The sequence below is a fragment of the Rhinoderma darwinii genome, chromosome 1 (genome assembly GCF_050947455.1).
Source record: "Rhinoderma darwinii isolate aRhiDar2 chromosome 1, aRhiDar2.hap1, whole genome shotgun sequence".
Taxonomy (NCBI): Eukaryota; Metazoa; Chordata; class Amphibia; order Anura; family Rhinodermatidae; genus Rhinoderma; species Rhinoderma darwinii.
The window spans coordinates 221,444,944-221,458,855 of NC_134687.1; the positions used below are offsets into that span (position 1 = coordinate 221,444,944).

Sequence of the window (13,912 nt, forward strand, 5' to 3'; positions counted from 1 at the left end):
TTGTTAAGACGTGTGAACATACCCTTACAGGGGAGTTAGTAACCCTATACATTTATGCATAAAATGTATAAATCGCTAGCTATTCACCATGATTCCCAAAAGACCACAATTACTAACACCATCCTTTTGACATATTTTTGGCACATTATGTCTTGATGCATCCACCATTGCAGCTATACCGATTTTCATCAACATGAAACTGAAGAGTTATCTTTACAGAATTTTCCTATTATTCATTACTATTATTGCACTATATATTGCATTGTGTTTTGTTTGCAATCTAGGTGTTTCAGTATTTTATCAATCGGGTGCGTCAGAAGCTGCACATTGTTCTCTGTATGAGTCCAGTTGGAGAGGCTTTTAGAGCGAGATGTCGTATGTTTCCATCACTTGTCAATTGCTGCACTATTGACTGGTTTGTGCAGGTTAGTACTATGTGATAACTATAAATAATCTCCTTGTAATCCATTAGTTCTCTATAAAAAAGTTCTGCTATTTATTTCCAGAAACAGGACCCCTCTTTTCTGCGTAACACAATCTAGCTGATGCGTTTCAGACTGCTAGGGTCCCATCAGACATTGCTGTTGAGAAGCGCATAAAAAAACGCATTCGTTTTTATTGTGATTCAGTGCGTTTTTTAATGCGGTCACGGTAAAACATCGAAAACGCACCAAATTGCGATAAAAATGCATTTGACCGCTTGGGTCCCACTCACAGCATAGGACCTTAGAGGACCATTCAGAAGTTGCAACCGAGGTGCGGTTAAAACCACACTGAAAAATTGCATGCGTATTTATTGCAATTTGGTGCATTTTTATTGCTGCTTTGTTTACCGCATTGAAAAATGCAGCAAATCTTGGTAAAACCATTTTTCAGTGCAGTTTTTACCACACTTCAACCGCAACATCTGAATGAACCCTAGTGGTATGAAACGCATCAGCTAGATTGTATTACTCCATTCTTCTTGTTACGTATGTGAAGCTACTGCTTAATTCATACCTGCTCTTCTTAAAGTGAATTGAAAAATAGAAGATAGTACTTTATATTGAACGGTATTCCACAGCTGGGTGTACCGCCTCCTACGTCAGGGCTCACCCATCGTACTTACAACTCATGATGTCTGCCGTCACCTTTGTCAATCACCACCTGGAGGCCCTGAGGGAGTATTTCATGCTGGCTGTGTGTATTGGCACCTGTGTTGTCCAGGGAACCCCTCTTATACTTGCCGGAAGCTACCTTGGTTTACAAGAGCTGCCCCCTGATATGTGCTGCCAGAGCTACGTACATTCCATAGATGAGTGCATATAATGTGTTCCAAGGACTGAATACTTAGGGGCACGTGGATACATGTATGCAGTGTATGTCACAAAGAATGGAAACAAGCAAGATACAGCTCTATGGGGTTCAGCTCAAACTTGTGAACATGTATGTATGAATATGTAATATAAATAAAGAACCCCAATGTTCACTAAACCCTGTTATTCCTTTTCCCATGTACAAATTCATACAAGCTGCAAAATGAAGGAAAATGGTGTACAAACATTTATAAACTTGTCCTAGACCATTTTCACAGTCTATAACCTAGCAAGTAATGGTCCGTGCGCACAGTGTTCAAGCCCTACATTTAGCGTATACACCGTGAAAAGCTCCCGTCGCATACGTTAAATGTAACCCTAGGGCAACTTTCATCCTACGGAGGCCAAAAGAGTGCCCTCCATTGGGCCAGTATACATAGATATACAGTTATTTATGTGATATGGAATAGCGTGGTAAACTAAATACAGTAAAAAAAATACAGTAAATATAAAACGTATTTCGCACGGTACATTCTGTACTTTTTTCTCCCTTATTTTTTCAATCTATCTAGGCCCATCAAGAGAACAATAGGGCCATCACATGTCATTCCAATCCGCCACCTACTATTCTAATAATCTTGCAGCAGGTTGTAAACTGGCAATAGCCTTCCCTTCCATTCAGGAGTTTTAGGCTAAGTTCACATTTTGATGAATAATCAGTTACTCTGATCCGTTTTTAGATCAGCGGATGGTATCAAAATAACGGATGCAACGGTTTACAATCAGTTTGTGTTTGTTTTACATCGACACCAATGCTAAAAATAATCCATCCGTTAAACATCTGTTTTTTTTGAAGGGAGACAAACGTCCTGTACTCTGCACTTTTATCTCTGCCAAAAAAAGGATGACTAACATAGCGAACGCGAACAAACGCTAACAGATGCAATTAAAAATACCATTGATTTCAATAGTTTTCTAACGAATCCGTTTTAATCCGTTATTCTGATCTAAAAACAGATCAGAGTAACGGATTATGCAACACAAGTGTGAATTTAGTCTTATCTCTTAATCATCAATGCTAGAGAAGTATCATATTTTGTATTTAAGATTTAAGTGCATAGCACTGCGAAAATAAAAAAAAACCTGCCAAAAATTCTTAAAAAACTAGTTTGCCATGAATATTGAGTTAAAAATAAAATACCCTGTTCTGAAATGTCCCTTTAAAATAGCAAAATGATCTTTTATAGTAATGATTTCATCCTAATGCTTTTACCGCCTATAAAATAGAATCACACAATCACAATTAATGACTTCAATAAAGTATTAGCCCCTTTTCATTTAATTACATGTGCGTAACCTTTAAATCTCTTTTACTCCAGGGAACATGGCACATTGTGTTCTAAAAAATATCACGTATTTAATTTTTTCAAATGCAGGGGAAAAAAAAGAGAACTGAAGGAATGTGTTTGATTTTGGTTACTTTTATATGGATATTTGAAATAGCCAAGGGAAACCTTTCTCATTGAAAGGAACACCATTGATTCTGCTCCAGTTAAGCAAATATTATTACAAAGAAGATAAGTGATCTTTTTTCTCTTGATTTTATTTGCAGTGGCCTAGAGAAGCGCTGCTCTCAGTTTCACAAACGTTTTTCACCAACATTGACCTTGGCCGGGAAGAGATGAAGGAGAGACTTTCGGAAATGTGTGTGGAGATTCACGTTAGCGTTACAGAAATGGCCGACCGCTACTATGCAGAACTTAGGAGACGATACTATACGACACCCACATCATACCTAGAGTTAATTAACCTCTACCTATCCATGCTAGGTGAAAAAAGGAAACAGCTGGTTTCAGTAAGTTATACTGAGAAGATACATATATCTTATTTTATTGTTGTTATATAATTTAATTTTTTCTATTATAGTAGTAGTTTTTATTATTATAAACTGGGAATACTAATATATTATTAATAGTAAAACAAATGCCTGCAGTGTCATCCTTAGAAAAAGTGATGACGATTCACATGAATAAAAAAATGAAGCAACAAGTAGCCCGTAAATTTGAACCTACAGCAGAAAATATCTGAGTGGGGTACACTTGAATGCCATTTCAGTTTGGCATTGGTTTTTAATCTCCCATATGTGTTCCAAAGGAAGCACCCTGTCAGAAAACAACTAGACCATGTGAGGGTATGTTCACACGCTGCGGTTTCAGACGTTTTTCGGGGCATAAATGCCTCGAAAAACGGCTGAAAAAACGGAAGCTGAACGCCCCCAAACGTCTGCCCATTGATTTCAATGGGAAAAACGGTGTTTCGTTCAGACGGGGCATTTTTTTATGCGGCCGTTTGAAAAAAAGAAGCACATGTCACTTCTTGAGCCGTTTTTGGAGCCTTTTTTCATTGTGTCAATAGAAAAACAGCTCCAAAAACAGCTTCAAAAAACGCATCAAAAAACGGTTGATGCTTTAAAAACAGCTGAAAATCAGAGGCTCTTTTCCCTTGAAAACCGCTCCGTATTTTACAGCCGTCTTTTACTTTAGGCTGGGTTCACACGACCTATTTTCAGACGTAAACGAGGCGTATTATGCCTCGTTTTACGTCTGAAAATTGGGCTACAATACGTCGGCAAACATCTGCCCATTCATTTGAATGAGTTTGCCGACGTACTGTGCAGACAACCTGTCATTTACGCGTCGTCGTTTGACAGCTGTCAGGGTATGTGCACACGATAGCAGGCATTTACGTGTGAAAAGACAGACTGTTTTCAAGAGAAAACAGCTGCCTCGTTTCACACGTAAATGCTCCTCCTCGTAATATATACGAGGCGTCTGTGACGCTCGTAAATCTTGAGCTGCTCTTCATTGAGTTCAATGAAGAACGGCTCAAATTACGTCCAAAGAAGTGTCCTGCACTTCTTTTCCGAGGCAGTCAATTTACACGTCGTCGTTTGACAGCTGTCAAACGACGACGCGTAAATTACAGGTCGTCTGCACAGTACGTCGGCAAACCCATTCAAATGAATGGGCAGATGTTTGCCGACGTATTGTAGCCCTATTTTCAGGCTTAAATCGAGGCATAATACGTCTCGTTTACGCCTGAAAATAGGTCGTGTGAATACAGCCTCAAACGACGACGCGTAAAAATACAGCCTCGTCAAAAGAAGTGCAGGACACTTCTTTCAGACGTAATTTGAGCCGTTCTTCATTGAACTCAATGAAGCACAGCTCAAAATTTACGGCTGTCAGAGAAGCCTCGCAAAATGCGAGGAGGAGCATTTACGTCTGAAACGAGGCAGCTGTTTTCTCCTGAAAACAGTCTGTCTTTTCAGACGTAAAAGCCTGCTACCGTGTGCACATACCCTTAGGCTGGGTTGACACGAGCACATTAACGTCCGTAATGGACGGACGTATTTCGGCTGGAAGTCCCGGACCGAACTCAGTGCAGAGAGTCGGGCTCCTAGCATCGTAGTTATGTACGACGCTAGGAGTCCCTGCCTCTCCGTGGAACTACTGTCCCGTACTGAAAACATGATTACAGTACGGGACAGTTGTCCTGCAGAGAGGCAGGGACTCCTAGCATCGTACATACCTACGATGCTAGGAGCCCGGCTCCCTGCACTGAGTTCGGTCCGGGACTTCTGGCCGAAATACGTCCGTCCATTACGGACGTTAATGTGCTCGTGTGAACCCAGCCTTAGGGCTGATTCAGACGAACGTTGCGTTTTTGCGCGCGCAAAAAACGCGGCGTTTTGCTCGCGCAAAAAACACTTGACAGCTGCGTGTGTCATCCGTGTATGATGCGCGGCTGCGTGATTTTCGCGCAGCCGCCATCATAGAGATGAGTCTAGTCAACGTCAGTCACTGTCCAGGGTGCTGAAAGAGTTAACTGATCGGCAGTAACTCTTTCAGCACCCTCGACAGTGAATGCCGATCACAATATCGAGAAACCTGTTAAAAAAAAAGAAAAAATTCGTACTTACAGAGAACTTCCCTCCCGGCCGTTGCCTTGGTGACGCGTCCTTGGTGACGCGCCTCTCTTGACATCGGGCCCCACCTCCCTGGAAGACGCAGCAGTCCATGTGACCGCTGCAGCCTGTGCTTGGCCTGTGATTGGCTGGAGCTGTCACTTGGACTGAATTGTCATCCCGGGAGGTCAGACTGGAGGAAGAAGCCGTGAGTTATCGGTAAGTCAGAACTTCTTTTTTTTTTTTACACGTTCATGTATATTGGGATCGGAAGTCACTGTCCAGGGTGCTGAAACAGTTTAACTCTTTCAGCACCCTGGACAGTGACTATCTCCTGACGTCGCGTACCGGAAATTTTTTTGCCGGGTTCGGCCAAAACGAGTTCGGCCGAACCCGGTGAAGTTCGGTTCGGTTGTCTGGGTTCGCTCATCTCAAAGACACTCCGTTTGGATGTTTGGAAACAGAAAAGCACATGGTGCTTTTCTGTTTACATTTATCCTTTTGACAGCTGGTGCGCGAAACAGTCGGTTCGCACGGAAGTGCTTCCGTGCGACCTGCGTGGTTTTCACGCACCCATTGACTTCAATGGGTGCGTGATGCGCGAAATACGCGGAGATATTGAGCATGTTGCGCTTTTTGCGCAGCGGACAAACGCTGCGCAAAAAGCACGGACTGTCTGTACTGCCCCATAGACTTGTATTGGTCTGTGCGTGGCCCGCACGGACCCAATACACGTTCGTGTGAATCCCCCCTCACTGTGTGAACATAGCCAGATAGAGAAGCTGTAGCAGGTTTCTCAATTACCAGCCTCCAGGTTAATCAGCAATGGGATGATTTCATTATGGAAGAGGGAAAGTCTCACAAAAAAACTGCATGGAGCCCCTTTCTCCAAGAACCTACTAGCCTAATGGTACTTAGGTAATAAAAAAAAGTGGTGCTGACTGTGATTGTAAGGGCGGGTTCACACATGGCGGAATTCCACTTAAATTCCGCTGCGGACACTCCGCAGCGTTAATCCGCAGCGGAGCCGTTTCTCCATTGACTTTCACTTTAATTTAGCAGTGTTCGTTTACACGATGCGTACAATTCCGCTGCGGAGCATAGGCTGCGGAGCGGAATTTGGTGTCCGCAGCATGCTCTGTCTGTTGCGGAGCAGTGGCGGACTCATGGCGGAATTTCTCCATTGACTTCAATGGAGATTCTAAGTTCCGCAATGAAGTCCGCAGCTGTCATGCACATGTCATGTGTGCTGCGGATGCGTCTTGCTTTTTTAACTTGACATTTCTTCATTCTGGCTGGACCTAGGTATTTCTAGGTCTACAGCCAGACTGAGGAAGTCAATGGGGCTCCCGTAATGACGGGAGCGTTGCTAGGAGACGTCTGTAAATAGTCACTGTCCAGGGTGCTGAAAGAGTTAAGCGATCGGCAGTAACTGTTTCTGCACCCGGGACAGTGACTACCGATCCCAATATACATGTATCTGTAAAAAAACATATAAGTTCATACTTACCGAGAACTCCCTTCGTCTGTCTCCAGTCCGGCCTCCCAGGATGACGTTTCAGTGTAAGTGACGGCTGCAGCCAATCACAGGCCAAGCACAGGCTGCAGCGGTCACATGGACTGGCGCGTCATCCAGGGAGGTCGGGCTGGATGCCGAAAGAGGGACGCGTCACCAAGACAACGGCCGGTAAGTATGAAAATCGTTTACTTTCACTAGGGAAAGTGCTGTCCCTTCTCTCTATCCTGCACTGATAGGGAGAAGGGAAGCACTTTTCCCGCAGTCTGCAGCAGCTAGTCCGCATCAATGTACTGCACATTTTGTGCAGATCCGCTGCAGAATCTGCAACGCAGATTCTGTGCGGCATCGATGCGGACAGTTGCGGAGGAATTCCGCCATGTGTGGTCATGCCCTAAGGGTATGTTCACACGCAGTGACCAGAAACGTCTGAAAATACGGAGCTGTTTTCAGGCGAAAACAGCCCCTGATTTTCAGACGTTTTTTGAGCAACTCGCGTTTTTCACTGCGTTTTTCGCAGCGTTTTCGCTGCGTTTTTTACAGCCGTTTTTGGAGCTGTTTTCATTGGAGTCTATGAGAAAACGGCTCCACACATGCTGCAGATTTTGTTGCAGATTTTGTGCTTGCTGCAGAAATTCCCCCATTCAAATTAATGGAACTGATTTTCAGTCTGAAATTTTTGCAATCAAATCTATCTATCTATCTATCTATCTATCTATCTATCTATCTATCTATCTATCTATCTATCTATCTATCTATCTATCTATCTATCTATCTAGTCCACCGTCCATCAGCACCAGTCAAAATATGGGTGAGTGCACGTCCCAGGAGCCCGATCACAACTCCAAATCCTCTATAGTCGTCCAATAAGAGACAGCACTCCAAGTATGCTTGAAAAAGGCTCCAGGTAAAGAGCCGAAACGTCGTACAAGGGCTAATAAAAAGCCATTTTTCTCACTAATACTTGGAGTGCTGCCTCTTATTGGACGACTATCTATCTATCTATCTATCTATCTATCTATCTATCTATCTATCTATCTATCTATCTATCTATCTATCTATCTATCTATCTATCTATCTATCTATTTCTATAGTTCTGTGTATCTATCTTCCTATCTAATCTGTTTTCCTTTGTTTCTGTTCATTACTAGGACTTTAATCTTGCAGAATATTTATATATATTTTTGTGTTAGAACATCTAAATATAGACCTCAAGAATATAACACTGACAATCCATTCTCTAATTGTGTTTTGAATGGTCGTGTCATCAACTATTATGTACCATCATAATAATGGTTATTAGCGACTTCACCAAACAGACAACATATTAGCTAATCTGTTTTTCTAATGGTGAATCCCATTGATTCCTGCTGAAATCTAATGTCTTTGGGAGCTGCCTGACAGTATACTGACGTCTGCTTCTGAAAGAAACAAGGATCTGATAGGTTGGATAGTAAGGGCATGACCACACGTGGCGGATTTCCTCCGCAACTGTCCGCATCAATGCCGCACAGAATCTGCGTCGCAGATTCTGCTGCGGATCTGCACAAAATGTGCAGAAAATTGATGCGGACTAGCTGCTGCGGACTGCGGGAAAAGTGCTTCCCTTCTCCCTATCAGTGCAGGATAGAGAGAAGGGACAGCACTTTCCCTAGTGAAAGTAAAAGAATTTCATACTTACCGCCCGTTGTCTTGGTGACGCGTCCCTCTTTCGGCATCCAGCTCGACCTCCCTGAATGACGCGCCAGTCCATGTGACCGCTGCAGCCTGTGCTTGGCCTGTGATTGGCTGCAGCCGTCACTTACACTGAAACGTCATCCTGGGAGGCCGGACTGGAGACAGACGCAGGGAGTTCTCGGTAAGTATGAACTTATATGTTTTTTTACAGATACATGTATATTGAGATCGGTAGTCACTGTCCCGGGTGCAGAAACAGTTACTGCCGATCGCTTAACTCTTTCAGCACCCTGGACAGTGACTATTTACAGACGTCTCCTAGCAACGCTCCCGTCATTACGGGAGCCCCATTGACTTCCTCAGTCTGGCTGTAGACCTAGAAATACATAGGTCCAGCCAGAATGAAGAAATGTCATGGTAGTAAAACCAATACGCTCCGCAGCACACATAAGATCTGCGGACTTCATTGCGGAATTTTGACTCTCCATTGAAGTCAATGGAGAAATTCCGCCATGAGTCCGCCACTGCTCCGCAACAGACAGAGCATGCTGCGGACACCAAATTCCGCTCCGCAGCCTATGCTCCGCAGCGGAATTTTACGCCTCGTCTAAACGAACACTGCTAAATTAAAGTGTAAGTCAATGGACAAACGGCACCGCTGCGGATTAACGCTGCGGAGTGTCCGCAGCGGAATTTAAGTGAAATTCCGCCACGTGTGAACCCGCCCTAACAAGCGCAAATCTATTGCTTCCGTTCAAGATAAGTGGCATCAGAGGTGCCTGGGAGACATTTCACCACCACCAACTCTTCTCTAATATCTATGGTCAGCTTTAATCCTTTCTATAGAAAATGCAAGATATCGATAGACAAAAATAATACAAGCACTATTCTGTCTGGTTATTGCATGAATAGATATATACTAAATGCTCGCTTTCCTTAGAAATCCTTTACCTTATCAGATCTATTCATGCAAATATATAATAAAGCATGCAAATGAATATTGGTGCAAACCGGCAGATTAGGGTGTTTTCATATCAGCGTTCGGTTTCCGTTAATGGGTTCCGTCAGACCTTTCCGTCGAAACCATAGCTCCATTTGCATTACCATTGATTTCACCGACTGCGCTATTGACTTAGTAAAAAAAACGGAAACCTTACAGAACGGAGACAAACGGATGCCATGAGCAACGGAAGCTTAACCATTGAAATTAATGGTAATACAAACTAATCTATGGTTTCCGTTTGCCTCCATTCCGTAAGGTTTCTGACGGAACCCATCAATGGAAACCGAATGCTGATGTGAACAGGCCCTTACATATACAGACCTTACTCAAGTACATATGGATTCTTAATTGGCCATACCTGTTAGGCTTCGTTCACATCTGCGTCTGGGTTTCGTTCATGGGTTCCGTCAGACCTTTCCGTCAGGGGACCCCATGAACGGAAACCAAATGGAAACCATGGCTTGAAATCAATGGTAACGCTTCCATTGCTAATGGTTTCTGTTTGTCTACGTTCCGTAAAGTTTCCGTTTTTTTTGGCGGAATCAATAGTGTAGTTGACTACGTTATTGATATCGATGTAAAAAAACAGAAACCTTACGGAATGGAGACAAACGGAAACCATTAGCAATGGAAGCGTTACCTTTGAAATCAATAGTAATGCAAATGAGGGTTCCCCTGACGGAAAGGTCTGACAGAACCCATGAACGAAACCCTGACGCAGATGTGAATGAAGCCTAACATAATATATGGCCATATGGGAAAATTACATGATGCTGTAATGTCAAATGAGTGTAGTTCAGTGAACATAGTTGAATTAACCGTTTCCTGACCGCCCACAGTAAATTCACGTCGGCAGTTGCTGGGTGTCTCAGAGTAGTGCTGACACCCGGATCACGCTGTTAACCCCTGCCTCTGGTCCCGGAGACATGATCGGGACCTACTTTGTTCAGGTCCCAATCATGTGAACGCAGGGAATGTTTGTTGTAGCAACAAACTGAAAAGTTTGTTGCTACGACAAACTTTCCCGGGGACCGATTGCGGGTGATGCAGTCGGTTATAAGGCAAAACCGGAGGCCATACAACAGCCCCCCGGGTCTGCCATGCACGGCAGCCTATGAGAACCAGCCGGAGGCCGGTCCTCATAAGCTTCCTGTCAGTGTGACTCTCAGCATCACACTGACAGTTTATAATACGTTACACTACCTAGGTAATGTAATGTATTATAGCAGCGATCAGTGCTGCAGGTCTTCAAGTAAAACAAGTAAAAATAAAAAAAATAAAAAAGTAATAAAAATGTTTTATAAAAGTGTATGAATAAGTTATAAGTTACAAAAACAAAAAATGCTTTTTTCCCTATAATAAGTCTTTTATTATAGAAAAAAAAATTAAATGTTAAAAAAGTACACATATCTGGTATCACCGCGTTCGTAACGACCCAAACTATAATATTATTTTTCCCGCATGGTGAACACCGCAAAAAAAATTATTGAAAAACAATGTCAGAATCACTATTTTTTTGGTCATCACCCCTCTCAAAGTATAGAATAAAAAGTGATCAAAAAGTCGCATGTACCCCAAAATAGTACCAATAAAAACTACAACCGGTCCCACAAAAAACAAGCCCTTACACAGCCTTTTTGACTGAAAAATAAAAAGTTATGGCTCTCCGAATATGGTGACACAAAATATAAATTATTTTATCGAAATGTGATTTTATTGCGCAAACGCTGCAAAACATAAAAAAACGATATACATATGGTATCGCCATAATCGTATCGACATGCAGAATAAAGTAAAATGTTATTTATAGCGCACGGTGAACACTGTAAAAAAAAAAAAAGACAAAAAACATTGTCAGAATTTATGTTTTTTGGTCACTTTGCTTGCCAAAAAAATCTAATAAAAAGTGATGAAAAATTCACATGTACCCTAAAATGGTACCAATGAAAACTACAGATTTTTCCACAACAAATAAGCCCTCACACAGCTCTGGTGGAGAAAAAATAAAAAAGTTCTGGCTCTCAGAATATAGCGACAGAAATTGTGCAGAGCGTTCCAAAAGCGGATAAGATTGGGTGCCATTTATCAGTGCGACACTGGCCACATATCTATGAATTATTATTTATTTACCGCATGATTATACCCTCCTATTATGCCCTGATGTACTCTGCCCAGCTTACATATACCCCCACATTATAAACTGAAATACCAGCAAAACCCCAAACAGAACTATTACCAAGCAAAATCTGCGCTCCAAAAGCTAAATGGCGCTCCCTTCTGAGCCCTACAGCATGCCCAAACACCAGCTTACGTCCACATATATGACATTTTATATCAGGGAGATAACGCTCAACATTGTATGAGGTATTTGTCTTCAGTGGCACAAACTGGGCACAACAAATGGTGCATTAAAATGGCATATCAGTGGAAAATTGTAATTTTCACTTTGCACCATCCGCTGTGCATTAACGCCTTTGCATACCACGACTTAATAGCATGTCGTGGTGCGGGGGGTTATATATGGAGCGGGCTCATGCGCTGCACCCACTCCATATTCTGCAGGTGTCAGCTGTATATTACAGCTGACACCCGGGACTAACGGACAGGAACAGCGATCATGCTGTTACAGGAGCCTGTAAAAATGACATTATACTGCAATACATTAGTATTACAGTGTATTGTACCAGCGATCTAATGATCGCTCATTTCAGTCCCCTAGGGTGATTAATAAAATGTGTAAAAAAAAAAAGTTAAAAAAGTTATTATTAGTGAAAAAAAGATATAATATATCTTAGATATAATATAATATAAGTCCAAAAAATCCCCCTTTCCCATGTTTCCTCGAAAGTAATGTAAGAAATAAAAAAATAAACAAAATTGGTATCGCTGCATCCGTAAAAGTCCGAACTATTACAATATACCATTATTTAACTCGCACTGGGAATGCTGTAAAAAATAAAGAATTTAAAACGCCAAAATCGCTGTTTTTTTGGTCATCTTAGCTTTTAAAAAAAAAATAATAAAAAGTGATAAAAAAGTTGTATGTAAAAAAAATGGTACCAATAAAAACGACAGCTCATCCTGCAAAAAATAAGACTTAACACCACTCCACTGCATCGACCAAAAAAATAAAAAAACTGATACCTCCCGGAATGTGGTGAAACAAAACATTTTGTTTTTTTAACAAACAGTTTTTACTTTGTAAAAGTAGTAAAATATAAAAAAAACCAGTATAAATTTGGTATCACCTTAATCGTATTAAGTCTCAGAAAAAATTTAAGTTGTTGTTTTTACCGCACGGTGAAAGCCGTAAAAATGAAACCCAAAAAACAATGGAGGAATCGCAGCTTTTTTCAATTTCAGCCTTCAAAGAATTTTCTTTTCCGTTTCCCAGTACATTAAATGGTACTTTAAATGGTGTCACTAGAAACTACAACTCGTCCCGCAAAAAATAAGCCCTCACACCACTCTACTGATGTAAAAATAAAAAAAATGATGACTCTTGGAAAGCGGAGAGGGAAAAACTAAAAATGGATCAGTCCTGAAAAAGCATTTATGACCACGTGGGGTATTGCCGTACTTGGGAGAAATTGCTTTACAAATTTTGGGGTGCTTTTTCTCCTTTATCCTTTGTGAATCAACATTCTTGTGAAAAAAATGTTGATATTCATTTTCACGGCCTAATTCTAATAATTTCTGCAAAAGACCTCTGGGGTCTAAATGCTCACTATGCCCCTAGATAGGTTCCTTAAGGGGTGTAGTTTCCCAAATGGGGTCAGTTTTGGGGTGTTTCCACTGTTTTGTTACCTCAGGGGCTTTGCAAATGCAACATGACACCCAAAAAATATTTCAGCTAAACTTGAGCTCCAAAAGCCAAATATTGTTCCTTCCCTTCTGAGTCCTACCGTGGGTCCAAACAGCAGTTTATTACCACATATGGGGTATTGCTGTAATCAGGACAAATTGCTTTTTCTCCTTTATTCATTGTAAAAATTAAACATTTCTATGTTTTTTCAGAAAAAAGTCGATTTCCAAAATGAGCTCGGTCCTGAAAGGGTTGAACAATATCTACAGTATACACACACACACACATATATCAATTTATATTCACAAAGATATATTTAATCCGAAATGTTACCATTCCTGTTGCTTCTATCAGTTCCAATTTGAAAAGTAAAGTCATTAAGCAATTTTTTAGGTTTTCATTTTTGCGTTTCACTTCTTTATCTGCCTTGCATCTCTTATTTATAGGCAATATAGAAAACTTCTCTTTTTTTACAGCTGACTTACCATTCATACCCAAGAGTAATTCTGCTCCATCTGTTTTCCCTTCTTCAAGCTATGTATGTGTAATTGAAACACGGGTAAAATCTGAATAAGTAGGCCAAGAACCCAGACATATACTAGTACATATATGCAAAGTATTCAGTTATAAGATATAGTTAAATACATTT

General features: G+C 41.4%; 1 protein-coding gene across 1 annotated transcript in view; it reads left to right on the forward strand.

Annotated features, from left to right (window-relative positions):
* The window catches only part of DNAH6 (dynein axonemal heavy chain 6), a 371,264-nt gene that overhangs the window by 204,189 nt on the left and 153,163 nt on the right, over positions 1-13,912 (forward strand). The window contains exons 48-49 of the mRNA XM_075861785.1: positions 285-425; positions 2,908-3,150. Coding sequence (XP_075717900.1) covers positions 285-425; positions 2,908-3,150 — 384 coding nt within the window. The remainder of the gene's footprint in view (positions 1-284; positions 426-2,907; positions 3,151-13,912) is intronic.